This window comes from Pleuronectes platessa, chromosome 16, assembly GCF_947347685.1.
Source record: "Pleuronectes platessa chromosome 16, fPlePla1.1, whole genome shotgun sequence".
NCBI lineage: Eukaryota > Metazoa > Chordata > Actinopteri > Pleuronectiformes > Pleuronectidae > Pleuronectes > Pleuronectes platessa.
In genome coordinates, this window is record NC_070641.1 from 23758101 (window position 1) to 23777544 (window position 19444).

The window sequence follows — 19444 nt, forward strand, 5'->3', positions numbered from 1 at the left end:
TCACGGTGACATTCACACCGGGAGATGGAACCGGGGAGGCTCGACCGACATTTTGCGCCCTAGATGGTTTGGGGATTTAAACCCGTGACGCACATATATGTGTGTGTGTGAGTGTGTGTGTGTGTGTGTGTATCAAGTGTATAAAGATGTGCATCTTACCCGGGTCGTCATCTTCGCGGCTTTGGTGGATCAGGGCTGTAGCTCGGGTCGGTGGTCTCAGGGCGATGGGGACAGGGAACTGATGAGCCAGGCAGCAGATGGGATTTATAGGCAGCAGGGCGCTTCGCTCTGATTGGCTGAGCGAGGCGGAAGCGTGCCGACGGTGGAAGGCTCGTGCGTGAGGATGGGTCGCATCACTCCTCCTCACGTGGAGGATGTGACAGAGGTGGAAAACATGTGGCGTGCGTGTGTGTGTGTGTGCGTGTGTGTGCGTTTGTTTGTGTGTGTGTGTGTGCCTGTGTGTGTGTGCGTGTGTGTGCACGCTGGATCCTAAAGAGTCAAATCAGCAAACACAACTCAAAACCATCCTGAGCAGACAAACACCACAAATACACACGAACCAACATTAACACACATTCAACCAGGACACCTCACAGTCCCATGAGCCGGTGCACCCCCCCACTGTCCAGTCACTTGTGTTTACTTTATTTAAAACATTTTTAAAAGGTAATATAAATAAAAATTCACAATAACACAACATAACAACAGTGTGGTTTTTGTTCAGACACGTTTTGTTCAGATTTCTTCTAAATAATCAAAGATTAAAAACACAAATCTTCTTCTCTTCTTGTATCAACGTGTTATTGTTCCTCCTTATTTTTCTGTAATGACCAATAAAGTATTTATTCATCGCATGTATGATAAATTGATGTAACTGAACATTTGTTTATTCTTATTTTGTCTGTATGTCACTGATGATATCTCTATTTTATGATTCTAAAAACTGTTTTATTTCATCTTTTGAAAATGTAGGAAATTAATAAAAAAAATTATGTTTTTTAATGTTGTTTTGTCTGTTCAGAGTCGAGGACAGCGCCCCCTCCTGTTCAGACCAGGTCCCTTCATGTGGGAGGGGGCGGGGCTGCACCATTGATGAAATCCTGCTGTAATATTGAACATGAGATTAAACTGCAGCAGCTCCCCCTGGTGGCTGAGAGAGGAGCACATTCAGCACCACGGTCAGCAACAGTGTTCTGCTGTCACACAGAGACTCTGGTCCAACCGGGACTCGAACCAGCAACCTTCTCAATCTGTATAAAACCACGTGGAAAGAAACGAGGACGACCGTGCTTGTAAAGGTTTTTATATAAAGTACCTGTAACAGTTGATCAAATGATTCTTATGTCTCACATACATATTCATACATCCACATGGTGACTCAGCGCTCAGGGCTCCGGGTCACCAGAGGTCACCAGAGGTCACCAGAGGTCACCAGAGGCCTCGATGTTTTGTTCCACGAAGATTCTCGTTTGCACAATTCACAAATGAAAAGGAAGAAAAAACTGCAATAACTTTGTCATCATTACCATAAACTTCATATGTTACACGATCGTTTTTTTTTTGTCTTGTACGCGTTGCAAGATAAAATATGGCACATCGTTAATGAGTCGGTCGAGGATGAGAGGAGGTGGAGGGGGGGGGGGGGGGGCGTGGTCAATCCAGACCGCCGCCCACCTCCTCGTGGAGGATCTGAGCTGAGCAGGTTCACGTGTCGGGACGTTCGCTCATCAGAGAAAATCACCAGAACTCGTCTTCTCTGTCGTCCACGTGATACTGAAGAATCAATATACAACACTCTTAATGGATGGGTGTGTGTGGGGGGGGGGGGGGGGGGGGTGCGTGCTGCTGTCGTTAGAAGGAGGAACACATCTCCACAGTTTGCAGGAGGTTGTCGTCTTTGTCATCTTTTCTCAAAGCGTGAGAGTGAAGGTGTCGTTTGGAAGAAGCCGTGAGTTCAGATCTGGACCTGGACCTTCAGGTCGCTCCCTTCAGGGCTCAGGGGCACATTCATCTATTTGTGGGGGTTTGTGGTTCCAATAAAAAAAAAGGCCCTGTTCACCAGTGGAGAAGATCCTGGACCTGATCACAGCTCTGCCCTGATGTTTGTTGAACGTGAGGAATCGAGGTTCTTAGTGAATCATGATCTGAATAATTCAGGATTCAACTGGACTCGGCTGCAGCTTCGGTCCTTCAGCAGGAACCAGGTGTTTTTAAACCAGATGGAAACCGAGGACACGTCATCAGGACATTGACACAACTCATTGAGCAAATATCAGGTTTAATATCTATCTACAGCTCCTCCCCTCTCCCACATGACGGCTGACAAACATCTGGCCAGAGAGGAGAAGCTCGTGTTTCTGTCTCAAGGAGCCATTGTTAAAAAAGGAAATCTGTAAAACAGGAGCAGTAACTAAAGGAGCTGTGATTCACCACAAGGTCTTAATGAATTTAGGTTTCATCCCCTCAAACTTCCCTCGATGTCTTTTCCTCCTTTAAAGTTGCTTTATGTAAATTTTCTCTGCAAAGTGGTGATGGTCGCTCGCCCAGAGCCTCATCGGTAAAAGTGTTTAAAAGACCAGTTGTGTTCTGATCGGTGCTACTTCCTCAGGACAGACTGGAGGCTACAGCGTCTCCTGGTGGAAACTGATAAGAAACAAACCTAGATTCAGAGAATGAGGAGCTTGGTCCCGATTCAGAGGCTGAGTCCTTCAGAGGACGCAGCTGGATGCTGAACTTGCCAGTGGAGAAAACATACATACAGCACCTTTAAATGCATCTCAACCTGCAGGGAGGTTTGTGTTCTCACCCCAAAATCCTACAGTTTGGCTCCAACAGCACAAGATAGACAGAAGTGTTATTGATCAGTCGTGTTGGGACTGGGAGGACTGGGAGGACTGGGAGGAATGCTACTGATCGACTGTTCAACCCGTCAGAACGGCTCGTTTGCCATGGATTCTTTCCTCATGTGCATATTCGTGTCCTGAGGTCGGACTCCGGGTCGAGGCTACATGTCTTTGTGATCTGAACTCAAACCAGTGGAACCAGCTCTCGTGTGGAGACACCAGCAAACAGGCGTCATTCAGCTTTTACACGTCTTTTCAAAATCACCAATACTTTGATTCTTCATATTCACATCCGACCAAAAATAATAAACTGGAGAACACAACGCTGAGCGCTCCGGCCCCCCCCCCCCCCCCCCCCCGACTCCACGTTCCACTTTGTGGCACATGAAACTTTCCCTGCACGTTAAACGTCACTCTACACAGAGTCTCTCTCTTCTGGTCGACACCTGACTCACTGGGAGAAGGTTCCTCCAGGAGAGTCTCTCTGGTTTCACCACGTTGAGAGTCGGCTCCTGTTTCTTTGTGTTTCCTTTGTTGTTGTTTTGTTTGAAATCACGAGTCTTTGGGACGATATGGCACAAGAGCTCGCCCCCCCCCCGTGTGAGAAGGCAGAGCTTCCTCCCACATTAAAGACTGAGAGATGTGACATCATCACAGCAGTGGGATCTCCTCTCAGGAAACATCTGGAGCAGCTGGATCCCAATAAACATCTTCTGTTCAGGGGGATTCCACAGATTCTAAACATGGAGGTGGTGTTACTGGTGCATGAGGAGTAGGACCAGGCCTTTGTGTTTGAGATGTTGGGTTTGATGCCTGGATTCAGGAGGCAGTGGGTTTCTGATGCGCTCCAGATGTTTACAAGGAAACTGTCAGAATTAGAAATGTTTTTTTTTTTAAAGAAGTCTTGAACGAACCTTTTAGATCCGGACGTTGCCTGGAATCAAGAGTCAGGACGATTTTCATAAAGGACCAATGTTTGGATTTGCCTTCATGTGCAATCTATGGATACACCCCCCCCCCCGCACCTCAGCTGAGAGGGTGTCACATCTCAGGGTCGGGCTCCCAGCAGTTCAGCCCAGTGAAGGCTCAGTCTCTTCTGGAACACGTGGTGCAGTGTGCCCGACACAAAGCAGCATGCTAGGAAACCTATAGAAGCTCACATGCATATCAAACAACTGAATATCAAGCTGTCGGGTCAGTGGACCTCAGAGTCTGTGGACGTGGGACCGTCTGGACTGGACGGCACCAGACCAGAGGGGTTGTCTCAGTCCAGGTGGATGAGGAGACAAATGAGTGGCGAGGGGGGAGGAGAGATCGCTGGGGGGGGGGGGCATTGAAGCACTGTTTTGGAAGAAAAGTCACATCTGCCCCCGACCTCACACATCTGGGATCTGATCCCATTTCCTGTCATTCTGAGGTTTGTGGCGATTGGTTCAGACGGATTCGATTCGATTCCTCCATGACTCATTCATTCATACAGTATGAAGCACCTTATTCATTCCTTCCTTCCTTCCTTCCTTCCTTCCTTCCCTCCTTCCTTCCTTCCTTCCTTCCTTCCTTCCTTCCTTCCTTCCTTCCTTCCTTCCTTCCTTCCTTCCTTCCTTCCTTCCTTCCTTCCTTCAGCACCAATGCAGGACAAAGTGCAGGGGAAAGGAAGGAATGGAGTAATTCCTTGTTTTCCCTAGAGGGGTCAGTATTGCATTTTCCCTTCATGTTTTTGTAAAAGTAAACAGCTGTCAGCAGAGCTCGGTCTATGATTATTAATCTGTGAGCGAAGGGATTAGATAAACGAAGGGAGCTCCTAATCCACAGATAAACCCACATGTTCCCCTTTGAGTTCTAAACTTGATCTAAAACGAATCAATTAATCTGCTTCAGCACGATTACACCTAATCAGGATGTAAATTTCACAGTCCAGTCTGCTGACCAGTTTGCAGACTGGTTTTGTTCTGGTAGATTCTGGCTGGTTATGGTGAACTAGTTAATGCTCCTAAAGTCTCGCAGCCAGTGATGGTGAGTGCAATAAGCTCGGGCAGGACCATAAGGGACAGGGTCAAATGGAGTTGGCAATAAGCAGGTGGTCATGTGCAAGAAGATATGAGGTGACCTCATGCATATTTTTCAATACGCAATCAAAAATGCCTGGATGCTATCACACAATATCAATATTCCTTATATTTATAGTAATGTTCACCCTTAGTTCTGGAAGTCTGTGTTGTCTGGCGTTTCCAAACCAAATCAGGACTTTAACAGGAATCAGATTTCATGTCTCATCTCAGCAAACCAGGTTCAGGTCAGACGATAAAGATCAGCTTCTCTAATCTGTTCACTTATTATCCTGAAGCCTGATGTGTGAGTGAAAACCTAAAGATCTGATCTGTGCTGTGAAGCTTGTGATGGGTCAGAAGACGGGACCAGAACCAAGAACCTGTTCCTGTTCCTGTGGCTCCATATCCCAGTGAAATAATTTAACTTAATCCCAGAAGCTCTTTGCTCTGAGTAACAAACAAGTGAATCACAAACCAGTGGAGACGCCAGACAACAGCACCAAGGTGTCGCTACGATTCTTTACACTAGTCCTCAACCTTTCACTCCATCCCTCTCTCTATCCATCCTCTCCCCCCCCCCCCCCTCCCGCCTCCCGCCTCCTTCCTATCGGTCGATGCCTATGAGGAGCTTGGTCTTCTCCTCCTCTTTCTTGCTCTCGTTCTTCAGGTCAGCGAACACCTGAGTGAAGTAGTGCGGGTCGGTGTTGATCTGCAGCATCTTGCCACTCATGCGGTTGATGATCTCCAGGCAGCGGTCCCAGAAGGCCTCCTTCTCCGCCTCCACCAGGAAGGGCTTCAGCGGGTAGGAGATCTCGTTGCCCATGTAGGAGTAGGACAGGTAGAGGCAGGTGAGCAGCGAGGCCTGCAGCTCGCGCTCCGAGGCCACCTCTGAGGAGACCACGTCGCGGCACAGCATGTAGAGGAAGACCACGTTGGCCGGGGTGATGAAGCCCTGGTCCTGCCAGCCCTGCAGCAGGAGGGAGCGGTCCACGCTGCGCAGCCACAGCACCGGATCCGTGGGGGAGAGACGCTTCAGTCGGTAACACCGACGGCACAGGAACTCACCCAGGCTGCGCATCAGTTCACTGGTGGAGGCCTGGGTGGAGAACAGGGAGCACAAGAGAAAGAGAGAAGTTAAGAAAGAGCAAAGTTTGGGGTTTTAAATGATCCTGATTGATCGATTCTTTCAGCTCTTACCTGGACGATGACACGTTTCGGCGTGCCCACTGTGGCCGGCTGGATCCCCGAGCCTGTGAGGGAGTTCTTCTTAGCAGCGACAGCCACGTTGGCCAGGGTCTTGGAGGTGGGCAGGTGTGAGGAGGTAGTGGTGCTGGTGCCTGACGGGTCCTGGCCGGACGTGTACGATGACAGGTTGGCGCAGGACTGAGACTTCTTCAGCTGGAGGATGTCGCAGGCTGAGGTGGCGGTGGCGTGCCCGTCCGGAGAGCTTCCCTTCCCCCCCTCCCCGCCCTCGGACTGGAGCTTCTTGGAGCCCTTCCTCTTTGCAGAAACAGCCACGATTCTCTTCCATGGCAGCACGCTGATGATGGACGGACGCTTGAGGGACTTAGCGGCGGCCGCGGCGTCCTTGGCGTTCTTGCTGTTCTGGACGGCGGTGTAGTGGCCGACCGTGGCCGGGCCGTCCTCAAACAGCGCCGCCTTCCGGTAGCTGGGAGACAGCGACAGCACTGTACCCATGATGCCGGGTGAGGGTCAGGGGGCGGACACGGTGGAGTGGGGGGGCAGCGGGGGAAGCTCTCTGATTGGTCTAGACAAAGATCTTCAAAATGTCACCTTTGCAGGAAGTTGGACCTGTGAGCAGAGAACAGGAAGCAGCGTCAGGACTTTCCACTTGTTACACTACTTTAGCAAAAAGTGCCAAATGAAAACAGTCAATTGAAAACATTTTACTTTTACACTTTTACTTCCAACCATCAATTAACACAACCTGTGTTTAAACTGGGAGAGGAAGCTGGAGAAAAGAATGAAGCTTAACACAGAGTTGCTTCAGTCACAGTTCATTGTCTTCCTCAGCTGATGAATCAGAATGAATGAAACTGCAGAATGTTGTCGATGTTTATTAATGATCCAAAATCCTGGATATACACATTTGATCCTGATATTATCTCACTTCTACTGAAAACCCTTTTTCACAGCTTTCCCTGAGGAAGACCAAGACGTGGGGGGGAAACCAAAAGCTACAAGTTCCCCTTGAGTGAAGTTCAAGTCCATTTTCATTTTGAAAAAATCATAAAATCATAACAGACATTATCTCAGGACACATCAGTGAGCATCAAGACCCCAAAAATCTAAAAATAAAGAAGTGATTTTCTTAAACCTCTTCTGGCTTCAATCAATCAGGAATACAAAACATTTAAATTCATTATTATTTGCTTGCGATTAATTAAATGAACTAAAGAGCCAATTGTTTTATCATCTGACTTCATCTCAGAGATATTAAACCTAAATATGAATTAATAAACAGGGTTTGAAACACAGCATCTGCAGCTTCCTCTGTCTGTCAGTGAGAATTCCTCTGCATGAATTCCTCTCGTGCTGGGATCGAATCCCCCTTCGGGTCCTGATCTTAAACCAGGATGTTAACGTGTCTCCGGACTCATGAAGCACCGGACGCTGCTGAGGCCTCGGTGTTAAACCAGCAGCCTGATGCGTTATATAAGAAACAAGATGAGGCCACAGAGGCTCCGTGAGAAACAAGTGAGCACGAGCCTCCATCTTAGCTTCAAAATGGAAGCCTGGAAAACGCCCCCCCCCCACCCCCAACATAAGGCAGCTTCACAAACACACTCAAACACACACCGTGCATATTCCACACAAACCAAACGATGACTTGAATCGTGCCTGATCCATTTTAATACATTCTCATCTCAATGTGGAAAGAAGCGCCTCACATTTGGTATTTGAGTATTTCCTGAGGCCTCCTCCACAAACCGGCAGGTTCAGGGTTTGATCATTTATAGAACCGGAGGATAAAGAAAGATGGTTTGTGTTTTTACCTTCTGATCAATCTGCTCTTCGATTCAAATCCATCTATCGCGCCTCGCTCCCTCACGCGCAAATGCGGTGAAAACGACGAGAGGCTCCTCCACCGGCACCGCAGGTCGCTGGTTCCCGCACCGCCTGCAGCCCGCAGGGTCCGGGGTGTGAAGGCGGATCGGTCCCTGCAGGGATGCGAACCCTGAAGAGCTGCAGGCTCACGGGTCTGAGTCCCGGCGGCTGCCCCGTTCCTCAAAGCTTCATCCGCTCCTCGGTTGGAATACAGATGCAAACCAGATGTGGATTCACCCCTGGACGTGGAAACGTGTCTTCCATCGAGAAGCGACCATCTCTGATGTCCCGCTGCTGGAGAGGTGACAGCTGACGGACCTCCCGCACACACACAACATGGACCACACAACACAACACGGGTCTTTATCGAGAGGGGAAAGATGGCCACTATGAAAGCCCAAAATAGATGTGAGCTTAAACCCTCAACGAGAGAGAGAGAGAGAGAGAGAGAGAGAGAGAGAGAGAGAGAGAGAGAGAGAGAGAGAGAGAGAGAGAGATGCGGGCATCTGCAGTTATTCGGGTTGGATGCAGAAGAGATACGGAGCTCTCTGATTGGCTGAGGCCGGGATGCTGCTGATGCTCAGCTCTGAAACCATTGGTCCGCGAGCAAGTCCGCCAATCAGAGAGGTCACTGTCCGAGGTGCTGAAACAGCGGAGGTGGGAGAGGAGGCAGAGGAGGTCGATGACGAAGAGGAGATGGAGGAGGAAGAGGAGACAGAAGAGATAGAGGAGGAAGAGGAAATAGAGGAGGCAGAGGAGATAGAGGAGGAAGAGGAAATAGAGGAGGCAGAGGCGATAGAGGAGGGGAAGTAGGTGAATGAAGAAGAGGACGTAGAAGAGGGAGAGGAGGAAGACGAGGGAGTGGAGGTAGAGGAGGTGAATGAAGAAGAAGAGGATGATGAGGTAGAGGAGTCGAATGAAGAAGAAGAGGATGATGAGGTAGAGGAGGTGAATGAAGAAGAAGAGGATGATGAGGTAGAGGAGGTATAGAGGAGAAATAGAATGTAGAGAATTTAGAGGTGGGAGATGAGGAAGAGGAGGAAGAGGAGATTGGAAGTTTGGTGAAAGTTTTTCAGAACTGTTGCAGCATGAGCAGACATCTTGATTTTATTCACTGAAATCAATCAAACTTCATTCAATAAATATTAATTTAATATTTATAAATTTAACATTTTAATATTTTACATATATATTATATTGTATTGTACTGAATATAATAAGTATTAGTATGATACAAATAATATCAGTGTAATATACATTTATGGTTGAACTTGGCAACAGTGAACTACACATCCCATCATGCAGTTCGCGGCCGCCTCCATTATGTTCCGGGTCGCGGGGTTAAAAGCTGAGATGTTTTGGTTGTGGAAGCCGCTCTAACTTTAGCCTGGTTGTTGGACCGGGTCAGTGTCTGTGTCAGTCCGTCAGTTGGTGTTGTATGAAGATGGACGCGCAGCACAGACACAGGTCGCTTTATAAAGGAACCACTCCGCCATGGAAGGAGACGTTCCGCAAAGTAAGACACGGATCTGTTAGCTAGCTGTTGTTAGCTAGTGTTAGCTAGCTGTGTTAGCTGCTGTCAGCTAGTGTTAGCTAGCTGCTGTACGCTAGCTGTGTTAGCTGCTGTACGCTAGCACTGGTCCTGTGTGTAACCCCGAGCTCTCCCTCTTCTCTCCCGGCTCCTGCAGCGCTGTGTGGACCGGCTGAAGAACAGCCGCTCCCGGCTGCTGGACAGGTACCGTCAGGCGGGAGAGGGTCCACAGGGCTGCGGCTCCGGAGCCTCCATCATCGTCCAGGAGGTGATGGAGGAGGAGTGGAGCGTCCTGCAGTCGGAGGCCCGGGGACTGCCCTTCCAGCTGCGGCCGCAGGGGCTGACAGAGGTCGGTCTGTTTCTCTCCGTGTCCCCTTCTCTCTAAACTCCAGCTTCTCTCACTCTGATAACTCCACATGCACCTCAGTGATGTTAATACATCCATCAAGTTACTGACGTCTCACTCACTGACATGAGACAAGTTTCAGTGACTTTCACTTCACTGAGATTCATTAAATGAAACTGTTCATCAACATGGGACTCGACCCTTTTCTTTCCCTGAAACACTGTTGCTCTACTTGATCTGTTCATCACGGCCGTGTGTTGATAATCTATGATCCTGCAAACAAAGTAAAAACTGATTGTTTTGATGCTACAAGTCAATTAAGAATTCACGTAATAACAAACGTGTTCACAAGGCCAGACAACCTTAACTTACAGTGTAATGGAGGTGATACATTTTGAGTCACAAATAATTAACCCTGCATCGATAAAAAGTACCAATAAAAAAAATGGGGTCATGTTTGTCGATACTGTTAAATTATGACCATTCAAGACATTGAATGACTCCTCTGAAAACTTCTGGAAAACCTTTTCTGAGTGAATGTGGACCTTGACTTGATCTGTAGTTTGTAGCTGAGCTGCTTTGTTAAAATCCCATCAATCTATTTTAGTTTTTATAATCTCGTGAATGTCGTTCTCGTTTTCTTTTAAACAGATGTTCAGTGTCATGACCGAGTACGATGAGCTGGCCGTGCTTGAAGAAATCCAGCAGGAGCTCATGTCTCAAGGTAACAGAGTCTTTTCCTCTCTGCTGGTGTCCTACACTCAGAGTGATGCCTGATGTCCTAAAGGCCACCATTCTGTTTGTGTTGAATTAAATGGGATTTATTGTTTTTGTTTTTTGTTGTAGTAACGCGTTTTATATTGAGAATCATGGACATATCCTAGTATCGTGACATCCCTGACATGGTGGTAAATTCAGCTGACGTGAGATAAAAAAGGAAATGAAACAGAGTGTGAGCTTTTTGTTGTGTGTTTCTCCTTGTGCTTCAGAAATGTCTATAATTGAGGAGTATGAGAGAAACCTGCAGTTTGAGGAGCAGTTCATATCGTCGGTCGTGGAGGGGATGGATGAAAAGAACATTATTTGTCCCATTTGTCACACGTGAGTCAAGGACTTGCTTCCTTAACAGATATTTACAGACACAAATAATTTGTTATGTTCGCATCTATGTGGAATAACTACAATTAATTTATATTCTACCACGATTTTTTTTAATTAATGATCTTTGCAAATGGAGACTGATATAAATTATAAATGCATTAAGTTTGACCATATGAAGCTGTTGCTAAACCAAATCTCATTTAAGTGCTTCTTGTTTCTTGTAGGAACAACTTAAATATCAACAGTCATTTCATCTCCTGCTCCTGTGGACTGTACATCAACACTAAGGTTTGTGTGTTCAAATCTTATCCTTTTAAAATGAACTCCTTTGGATTTTACACACAACTGCTCCTTCCCCAATTTCCCATCAACATGTCTCTGTTTACCCCCTGAGACAATGTTCATTATGGAAAATCTGACAGAAGAAGTTGTACATTGACAAAAATCCCAGGGTTCAGGTACACTGGTGAATGTTGACCTCAACTGAAGTGCTGCGCTGTTGGTCCTCTTGTCTTCAGACACGAGACATCACTCCAGATGTCCTGCGCCATCTGCTGGAGTCCAGGGTGTCGGAGCACACGGAGGACTGTCTCCACAACCCGGTTTTCTTTGTCGCTCCAAACATAGACAGCTCCCCAAACCTGATGATCAGCTGCCAGGTCGGTGCTCACTCACTTCCAGGCCGTTCACAGGCCGGTGTGATGAGACAATACATATTTTGTGACACTGTAAAAATATCTGTGGCTTCATATTGATGCTGTATTGTTTACTTTGTTGTGTGACAAATCACACTTTATTCTTTAGTTGAATGACAGGGACTGTTTTCAGACATGCATTAAGCTCCTGACATTCTCCAGACACATTTCACATTTAGGTTCATTTTCAGTTGATACTCCTTTTTTATTTTTTTTATTTTTTTTAATGACGCTCTTCACAAGTTCCTTGTTTCCTCTACTTTCAGGGCTGTGACTACCTGTCCATCGTTCTGTGAGAGCGAGCGGACACAACGATCATGAGTGACTCGACTCGTGGGATATGATTTGCACTCTGTATATTTTGTGAAATAAAATCTATTTTTAATATTTAATGTGGAGTTGTTGTTCGTTCTTGTGCCGAATGCTGTTGCACCAACAACCTGTGAAGACTTTGCTATTTTGTCTGATCTCCATTTCCCCAAGATGCCCAACTGTGCTGGGACCCACAGGGATGTGATAGTCCTCCATTGACTCACTGTTGCATGTGCAACCAAAGCTTCAAAGTGATAATAAAAACAAGTAAAGTATTGATTTGTTAAGATTCCAGTAGTGCCCCTGAAAACATCACAAATCAAGACATATTAGTAATAAAGAGAACAGGGATTGAAATCAAGTTTATATGGATTCCTGCCCACATCCGGGTGGAAGGAGATAAACTTGCTGATAAATATGCAAAATGAACAATAAAGAGATGTAGCAGTAAATTATATGAAGGCTGAGATCCAAAGTACAATCAAATCAGGACTGAAAGGTGTGGGGGGGGCAGGAAGGACGGGACAGAAGAAGGAAGGGTGGATGCTTTTGTAGTATTCAAAAGAAAGTAGTTGAAATGAGAAGAAGCACCAGATGAAGAGGTGATAGTGAGAAAGAGGTTTGGTTCTAAAGGTCTAAACAGCGGCCTGAAGATAATGAACAGGCAGATGTGACAGTTGTAATCTGCAGGAAACCGTGGATCATTTATTCTTTGTCTTTCCACAATAAGAGAGACATCTAAAAAAAAACATCCACAGAAACAGTTTAACATGAAGTATAAGATGAATATTACAGAGGGACACAGTGGTTTTAACGAGCAGCCATCAATCCAATTTCATGTATTTGATTTGATTGTGAAGCACTTTGAGCTGTAATTTGTGAAAGGTGCTGATTTATTATTATAGGTGATGCAGGATATATTCAGGTGTCTAGAACAGAATTTAGGCATATGTCCATATTTGTTTGTTTTATTTAGTTTATTTTTACTAAAAACATACTTACAATTACTTTATGGCAGAAATCACGAATCAAAGTTGACATCAGGGTCGATATCGCTGTGAGAGAAAAAGAAGAAACACCAACAACAGTGGTGCAGAAGTAAAATGAATTAATAAAATAATACTTTTATTCAATGAGGATCAACAATAGAAAAGTTTCAGGGCATTTTTGACTATCTTTATCTCATCCGTTGATACGGGGCTTGAATTTTAAATATCTGATGATAAAGTGCTGAGTTAAAACATCAGGTTACTTATTAAAAATCAAGTTTATCCTGAATGAGTTTGAACCTGCATCATAATGAGAGGAAGAAGAGGAAGAAGAAGAAGAAGAAGAAGAAGAAGAGGAGGAGGAAGAGGAAGAGGAGGAAGAGGAGGAAGAGGAGGAAGATGAAGAAGAGGAAGAAGTGCAGGAGGCCGGCAACACGTGCAGGAGGCCGGCATCACCAGTAGGAGGCGCCACTGCTGCTGACCGGAACCCAGCGGGGCAGAGGAAAGATGGCAGCCGCGGCGGTGGCTGAGTTTCAGAGAGCCCAGTCTCTTCTGGGGACAGACCGGGACGCGTCCATCGACATCCTACACTCAATAGGTAAATACATCACCCGGGGACCGGCGCTCAAATCCGGCTCTGGCACGTTGTTCACCGCGGGATGAGAACACCAGCTCCACTAGCCGCGTTAGCAGCTAAGCTAAGCTAGCCCAGTGCTGGCCGTCTCCCTTCTTTTACACAGTGAGTCAGCAGCAGCCTGCTAGCCGGCTAGCAGCACACCGGCTAGCTCCCGGGTGAAGCTAACGCTAGCTTCCCACGCTCATTCATTTAACAGCGGCTCGGCTGACAGCGGCTTCGCGGTAGCATCTCGCCCTGGATGTGAACATGAGGCCGAGCGAGCTCCCTCCGGTCCCCGGCTGCTTCCCCGCGTCAGCCCGGGGAGCCGCGGGGCGTCTGTGTCGCAGCTGAGGCTCCAACACGGAGCTGTCACTGTGTGTGACAGTCCAGGGGTTCCACAGCTGGTTAGCATCCAGCCCGACGGAGCTTCACGTCCTGGCCACACACAGGAGGCGGAGGGGGGGCTCAGCTAGCTCTCTGTTTGTGTGATTCATGTTGATGTGTGTTTAATAACATCACTGTGTGTGTGTCTGTGTGTGTATGTGCAGTGAAACGGGACATCCAGGAGAGTGATGAGGAAGCAGTGCGTGTTAAAGAGCAGAGCATCCTGGAGCTGGGGGCCCTGCTGGCCAAGACGGGACAAGCTGCGGGTAAACACAACCACCGTGTTCACACACACACAACCACCGTGTTCACACACACACACAACCGGCATGTTCACACACAACCACCGTGTTCACACACACAACCACCGTGTTCACACACACAACCACCGTGTTCACACACACAACCACCGTGTTCACACACAACCGGCATGTTCACACACGTTCACACACAACCACCGTGTTCACACACAACCACCGTGTTCACACACAACCACCGTGTTCACACACACAACCACCGTGTTCACACACAACCGGCATGTTCACAGACTCAACCACCGTGTTCACACACAACCACCATGTTCAAATGTTCACACACATAACCACCGTGTTCACACACAACCACCATGTTCAAATGTTCACACACAACCACCATGTTCAAATGTTCACACACAACCACCATGTTCAAATGTTCACACACAACCACCATGTTCAAATGTTCACACACAACCACCATGTTCAAATGTTCACACACAACCACTGTGATCACACACGTTCACACACAACCGTCATGTTCACACACAACCACCGTGTTCACACACACAACCAACGTGGTCACATGAGCCACATCATGTATTTTGAAAATATTTCAAAGTTAGTAGATTTTACATCTGTGCAAACTCGTTTTAATAAACCTACAAACTCTGCATTCACCAGCCATAGAAGCAGATTGACCACGAGCTGTTTTTAATTTGTCCTTCCTCCTCTTCCTCCTCCTCTTCCTCCTCCTCTCAGAACTGGGGGGCCTTCTCAAGTATGTACGCCCCTTCCTCAACACCATCTCCAAGGCCAAGGCAGCCCGGCTGGTCCGCTCCCTGCTTGACCTCTTCCTGGACATGGAGGCCGCCACAGGTCAGGAGGTGGAGCTCTGCCTGGAGTGCATAGAGTGGGCCAAGACTGAGAAGAGGACCTTCCTCCGACAGGCGCTGGAGGTGAGACTTAACGAGACTTTACTAAGATGCTTGATATCGTGAGTCATTTCCAACCCGAGCTGACAGGCCACATCCAGACTTGGTTGGACTTGTCCAGCTGTATCACCTGCAATGTTTGTTTTCCCGGTTCCAGCAGCTTCAAAACAAAAGTCCATGATCTCTCTTGCCGAGGTTCCCACCGGCTTTATGTCTTATTCCAGCCGTTAAATCTGTTTAATGGGATTTGTGGCCCCGAGTTATTGACTGTCAGCAAGTTGATAATTGATCCTTTCGGTGTGTGTGAGACATTCAGGTTTCCTTCACTTAACTTCGTAGAAACTTTAAAGAGAAGAACAAATACAGTGGATAAACAAAGCAAGTTGTAAACACAGGTCTGAGATTGTGTTTGTTTTCCTCTCTCCTCAGGGTCGGCTCATTTCGCTGTATTTCGACACAAAGTGTTACCAGGAAGCACTGACACTCGGTGAGGGTTCACACTGCATCACGTTCACTTCTCACGCTAAAGGAAGTTTGTCCGATGGGATTTCTCATGACCATCTGAAAACCTCTCCCTCTCCCCAGGCACCCAGCTGCTGCAGGAGCTGAAGAAGATGGACGACAAGGCCTTGCTGGTGGAGGTTCAGCTGCAGGAGAGTAAGACCTACCACGCACTCAGTAACCTTCCCAAGGCCCGGGCCGCCCTCACCTCTGCCAGGACAACCGCCAACGCCATCTACTGCCCACCCAAACTACAAGCAGCTCTAGACATGCAGTCAGGTACAGCCTGTGCTACCTCGACAGCACACACACAGAGTTAATAAGCTAATCAGAACATACTGAAGATCTTGTTAACCTGATGTTTACTCTGTGTGTGTTTGTGTTTTCAGGGATTATCCACGCAGCAGAGGAGAAAGACTGGAAGACGGCTTACTCCTACTTCTACGAGGCCTTTGAGGGCTACGACTCCATCGACAGCCCCCGAGCCATCATAGCCATCAAATACATGCTGCTCTGCAAAATCATGCTCAACTTGTAAGTGGTGACATATGATGATTTCTTTACCCACAGAGGCTGATGATAGTGCAGGACAGACTGCTTTGGAACCAGTCAGCATTTTTTCTGTGAAGCTGCTCTCAGACATGCCCCGACATGTTGGAGTCAGTTGCTCTGGAACATTTCTGGAAAATTTACAGAGGTGTGTGTTCTTTCTGTTTCAGGCCAGACGACGTCCAAGGCCTCATCAGCGGCAAGCTCGCCCTCCGGCACTCTGGCAGAGAGGTAGTTCCCCGACACTTGAATTATTATATAACTCCATCTCTCCCCTTTGACACTAATATACTGATCGGAGACAATAACAACCTGTAACTACTGTAATGTATAGTGTTGGATTCAAACCTCATTGTCTGAGTGTTCTGACCATCAGATAAAAGCCAGATGTTAGTGGGTGTTAGTGGGATTTGACCAGTGAACCACTTCCATGCAGCCTCTAACCCTGAGTTCTCCTCCTCCCACAGACAGACTCTATGAAGTGTGTGGCACAAGCCAGCAAGAACCGGTCGCTCGCAGACTTTGAAACGGTTTGTGTCTCGAGTTCGATGCCCGCATGTTGTAGTGAAACAGCACTGAGAAGGAAAGGGCTCTCCCCTCAGCTGTGATTAACATCTGATTTCCCCCCCCCCGTCCCTCAGGCTCTTACAGAGTACAAACCTGAGCTGAGTGACGACCCCATCATCAGCAACCATCTCACCACGCTGTACGACAACCTGCTGGAGAAGAATCTCATCAGGGTCATTGAACCTTTCTCCAGGGTCCAGGTGAGTCGGTTCACTCAGGTGCAGAACTTCACCAGGATAGGAGGACAAGTTTAAACCTTGTGTTTGTCCATCTTGTCTCTCAACAGATCGCACACATTTCCTCCCTCATCAAACTATCAGAGGTACATTTTAGTTTTTCCTTTCATATTTTAATGTTCATGATACACATTAAATTGCGAGGTGTCCACAGTGAGAAACCGTCTGGATGTGTCTGACTTACAGGGAGACGTGGAGAGGAAACTATCACAGATGATTCTGGATGAGAAGTTTCACGGTAAGCCTCCCCAGTTAAATGGCTTCTCTGTGTTTCACTGTGTTTGACAGATATCTGGTGTTAAGATGAAAGTTAAAGTCCAAAATGCTTTATCTGATTGAGTGATTGTCCTCTAAACACGTTTCTCTCTCTGTCCCGCTCCATCGGACCTGACAGGTATCTTGGACCAAGGCGAGGGCGTCCTGATCGTCTTCGCCGAGCCAGTTGTGGACAAGACGTACGAGGCCGCTCTGGAGACCATTCACAACATGAGCAAAGTGGTGGACTCGCTCTACAACAAAGCCAAGAAGCTCACATAAGGTCTGTGTGTTCATTATATATATGAAATGTTGTGGCACGACTCAACGGTGCGACTAAACATTCATACCACTGATATAAAATAACTGTTTTGTAAAAGTTTGGTAAAAGAAAATTAACTTGTTCCTGTAAACTCTGTGTTCACTGTCCTTTGTCTCCCCCCTCCCCCTCAGAGAGAGCGAGGTGTCCGGAGTGACATGGACCAATCAGAACTCTGGAATCGCTCACTTCAACCCAGGAGGGGACGGGGGGGGGGCGGGAGGAACGAGGAGAGAACAAACACTCAACAATCCAGCAAGCAAGCAAGTAAACCAGCTGACCACCTGAAGACCAACCAACCCATCAACAACGTGTCAGGGGGGGGCACACAGCCCCCAATCCCCCCCCCCAGTCCTCTGCTCGCCCCCCTCCTCCCTTTCACTTCCTTCCAATATGATTGGGGTTGATCTGGCACCAAGTGCTCCTCCCTCTGGACAAACCCAGGCACTGCGCCCTCTTCTCCCACCACTGGTTTGTACTGTATGTAAAACTGGACCACCCCCCCACCCCCATCTCCCCCCCTCTTTCTCTCTGCACTGGCCATCAGGGAATCTTGTAAAATAACAATAAAGAAAAACTTATACCGTACTTAAACTTACATATATTGTGGAAAAAAAAAAGGCCCTGCTTGCTCTGATTCGTTTGGAAACATTCACCCTGAGGGATCCGATCACACCTGGTCAGCGCTGAGTTCAGATCCCCGACCACGGGAGGACACGCCCTCTTATCGATTAGCTTCTCTCAATCATGACTCGTCAAAACAAATCATGTCACCGGTTCTGGTTCAGAGTCTCTGCTGTAAGTGAGCGGAGTAAACAATCTGCTTTCTGCTTCACTTAGAGGAAGTAAAACACGTGTGGATGGAGATTGTATTAGTTTAAAAACAAGAATCTACCAGTGTGGATGAGGCCTCTACTTCTCTTTCTAACACACACACACTTTGATGTCACACATTGTAAAACAGCATCATTAGGTCCTGGAACAGAAGAGATGTATGAATTCATTCACTCTGATCAGGGAAGTGAAACCAACTGAACATCTGTGATCGATCTCTCAGGTCCATGTCGGGGGGGGGGGGGGGGGGGGGGGGGGGGTTGGTCTGTCCCTCTCGGCTCCGATGTTTTCTGTCGACCGACCCTGAGAGTGAATGTTTGAAATTCAGATCCCCCCCCCCCCCCCTCCCCAGCTCCTCACCTCCTCTCTCTCACCTGACTCCCCTCTGACTGGTCGGACTCAGCCACAAGGCATTCTGGGATTTGTGGACCCTACAGGGAACTTTCTCTTCTACCCCCCCGCCCCCCGCTCTGGGACCACAGTGAGGGGAGGATCGACACACTGGGCTCTCCACACACCTGCCCTCCCACTTCCTGTTTGTATATACCAGTTGCCATCATCATCCCAGGCCTGATCATAGTCGTTTCCTTTTCTTTTTGTAAAGAGTTAACAGTGAACCTCGCCAGCGGGAGCTCTGTTAGTCACTAAGTGCTTTTTGACGCTGGAGCCGTGACGGGAGAGAGAACTCTTTTTGTTGTGAGATGCAGAAGAGAAAAAATCAAGCTGTACATATCTGGGAACAAACATTTTGAAAAAGACTCGAGGGTTTACCGTATATGACCGAGAAAGACAAACGCTAATAAAAAGAATGAAATGAAAACTGTAACGGGTTTGATTTGAGGATCCTGCAGATGAGGTTTCATCTGTGCTTGGTTAACGTGATCCTCTGATTATGATGAGAACTTTATTTCATGTCTCTTGTTACTCGGCTGCCTCTGACCCCAGACCTGCTTACCAACCACGCAGGGCTCGGTGTGCGGCTGAGGCTTCATGTAAAATCATTGTACAGTCATTTTAACTGAAGTAACACTTTGATTAAAAAAGACAAAATGTGCTCTTGAGT

General features: G+C 47.4%; 3 protein-coding genes across 3 annotated transcripts; 2 read left to right on the forward strand and 1 right to left on the reverse strand.

Moving 5' to 3' along the window:
- Window positions 1-5495: 5495 nt before the first annotated feature.
- LOC128458978 (cyclin-dependent kinase 5 activator 1-like) lies at window positions 5496-6589 on the reverse strand. Its single transcript, XM_053444054.1, has 2 exons — window positions 6089-6589; window positions 5496-5987 (listed from the first exon to the last, which is right to left on the reverse strand). The coding sequence occupies exons 1-2, from the start codon at window positions 6587-6589 to the stop codon at window positions 5496-5498; spliced, it is 993 nt and encodes a 330-aa protein (XP_053300029.1).
- Window positions 6590-9291: 2702 nt separating this feature from the next.
- Window positions 9292-12025, forward strand: rpain (RPA interacting protein). The gene is made up of 7 exons (XM_053443428.1): window positions 9292-9476; window positions 9649-9840; window positions 10489-10561; window positions 10827-10938; window positions 11163-11226; window positions 11457-11597; window positions 11900-12025. Exons 1-7 carry the CDS (start codon window positions 9399-9401, stop codon window positions 11927-11929), a joined length of 690 nt encoding a protein of 229 aa, XP_053299403.1. The 5' UTR covers window positions 9292-9398; the 3' UTR covers window positions 11930-12025.
- A 1378-nt stretch (window positions 12026-13403) lies between these two features.
- On the forward strand, window positions 13404-18626 carry LOC128458312 (26S proteasome non-ATPase regulatory subunit 11). Its single transcript, XM_053443099.1, has 13 exons — window positions 13404-13532; window positions 14099-14200; window positions 14948-15144; window positions 15550-15607; window positions 15706-15900; window positions 16011-16155; window positions 16341-16401; window positions 16638-16700; window positions 16812-16937; window positions 17024-17059; window positions 17160-17211; window positions 17368-17511; window positions 17682-18626. The coding sequence occupies exons 1-12, from the start codon at window positions 13442-13444 to the stop codon at window positions 17508-17510; spliced, it is 1269 nt and encodes a 422-aa protein (XP_053299074.1). The 5' UTR covers window positions 13404-13441; the 3' UTR covers window position 17511; window positions 17682-18626.
- The last annotated feature ends 818 nt before the right edge of the window (window positions 18627-19444 follow it).